The sequence below is a fragment of the Ceratina calcarata genome, unplaced genomic scaffold (assembly GCF_001652005.2).
Source record: "Ceratina calcarata isolate Rehan_Ccalc_2016 unplaced genomic scaffold, ASM165200v1 scaffold447.2, whole genome shotgun sequence".
NCBI classification, from domain to species: domain Eukaryota; kingdom Metazoa; phylum Arthropoda; class Insecta; order Hymenoptera; family Apidae; genus Ceratina; species Ceratina calcarata.
This window is the reverse complement of record NW_017168598.1, coordinates 49,646-51,745: the sequence shown is the minus strand read 5'-3', so window position 1 is coordinate 51,745 and position 2,100 is coordinate 49,646. Positions and strand designations below refer to the sequence as shown.

Sequence of the window (2,100 nt, the reverse complement as noted above, 5' to 3'; positions counted from 1 at the left end):
AAAGAGTTCTTCCGAGACTTTGTGAAGCACGTTTCCTTTGTCTAGGAATCTTGCAATATTTCCCACACTTCTCAGCGAAAATGAATAAAGCCGCCACTTGTAAAAAATGCTCTTCTGTTTTATGCATCAACTTTTCCTGTGCAACATATGTTTCTTACAGGATCATTAATTTATTGAATTATACTCGGTGCATGAATACACATAATACATAAGTACTAAAAATATATCTTACCTGATGATTGAGCCATTTCGCACTCACGAAAACTACTAATTACAATAACAAGATTAAATAACAATAACGAAAACAACAAAATAACGAGTAACAACAACAATATTCAAGAAAACAAACAAATTGGACGTGAAAGTGTTTACGCCTGGAATCCAAACTCAAATGATTCAGCGCCGCGTTCGTCTACGTCACACTTGGCTTGGCGCTACTATCAACGTTGCCAACTTGACGAAATGTATAGCCAAAATAAGCCTACAAATCTTGAAAATCACTGCATACCCCCATCAACTATTGGTCCCCACCATGGTCGCGTCGTCCCCACTTTCCGGCATGTACGGAAGCAAACGAGATCCCCCTGCTCTGACCTCAAACCTCCAGATTTTGGAGCATTTTTGAGCCTGCTCGTAGCGCCGTCTAGCGTTCATGAGATGCGAGTCGCGACTTCTATCTCACAATAAGTTATTTCGTGATACTAAAGAGGTTTCTGACGTTTCTCCACAGTTAGTAGGGTTAGTAGTAGAATGAATTTATGAAGAAGATATTTTCATCTAACATCTGACACCGTTTTTGTTCAATTATACAGTGAAAGTTGAATGAATTAACAAGATAAATTGTAATAAGATTAGTATTAGAATTTTCTTTATCAAAGAGAGGTACGTAATCTAAAATATTATCATTTAAACGCCCGAAATACATGTCTGACCGTTTTAACATAGAACATAACCTCTTCTACGCTCGTCAGGTTTTAAGTTTGCAAACTGAATTATTTATCAACGCATTTGCGCGAATGCAGAAATGTTTAACTTTCATTTAAACCGATGTTACCGCAGTGATATTAAATTGTGATAAACCATCGAACACGTTATCGATAAATATGTGTGCTTAATGAGATGAATTTAATCGTTGAAGCTGCAGATTTATTTTCTTATGAACTGTTGTAGATGTCATTAACTTTTCAACAAATTATATTGGATGCGAAAAAGTTAGTAATTAGACTATCGGATCATGAAAACACAGCTGATAATATGATAAGCGAAATAGAATCAGTTTGCAGTCAAATTGCTAATATGAAGCAGGTAAGTAATAATTTATATATTATCTTAACTTGTGTGATTCACTAACTTATACAGGTTTCCTAATTAAAAACCGATTCATCCTAATCAACCTTCGTAAATAATAATATTCTGCTCCAAGAAACGATCTGATCAACTTTTTCATCATAATTGATTTTCTGGTGTAGACAAGTCGTGGAACATGTTTTTCCCACGTTGTTAATAATCTGTGTTATTCATAGTATCAAGAAGAAATTGAAATTTTAAATACCGAAGCGAAACAGAGGCCGCATATACAATTGATAACAGGGATACAAAGAGAAATTAAACACTCGCAAGAGATGCAAGCTGAAAACAAGGAATTGAAGAAAGCTTTAGAGGATCATCAACATGCTCTTGAATTAATCATGTCTAAATACAGACAACAAATGGCATCTTTGTTACGTCTTTGTAAAACAGATCTTTCTTCTCTGCATAATGCAAAGTATGCGAGTGTAAGTACGAACCTCCTATGAGTACAAAATTTAAGAAACAAGGTAGTTGTTGGCCTTCTATATTAGTCGAGATAAGGTCTACAAATAAATAGCTCCAAATGCAAGGCTTCTATATTAACATTTTATCGACCGGTCGTGGTTGAGGCTGCCACTCAGTAAGTACCGATTTAGTTTAAGCAAAACTCTTTATCTGCACAGCTTTTATCCATTAGAAACGGTAAAAAAATATTATAATTGATAAAGATATGGAGTGGTTAGTATACAGCTACTGCGAAAACAGTAAATCAACGACGTTGACACCGCGTAATTATAAAAACAAATACAA

The 2,100-nt window shown here is 35.0% G+C and overlaps 1 protein-coding gene across 1 annotated transcript in view; it reads left to right on the top strand.

Annotated features, from left to right (window-relative positions):
- Window positions 1-752: 752 nt before the first annotated feature.
- LOC108627189 (FGFR1 oncogene partner 2 homolog) overlaps window positions 753-2,100 on the top strand; it is a 2,519-nt gene continuing 1,171 nt past the window's right edge. The window contains exons 1-3 of the mRNA XM_018028293.1: window positions 753-882; window positions 1,171-1,305; window positions 1,524-1,775. Coding sequence (XP_017883782.1) covers window positions 1,171-1,305; window positions 1,524-1,775 — 387 coding nt within the window. The 5' untranslated portion in view covers window positions 753-882. The remainder of the gene's footprint in view (window positions 883-1,170; window positions 1,306-1,523; window positions 1,776-2,100) is intronic.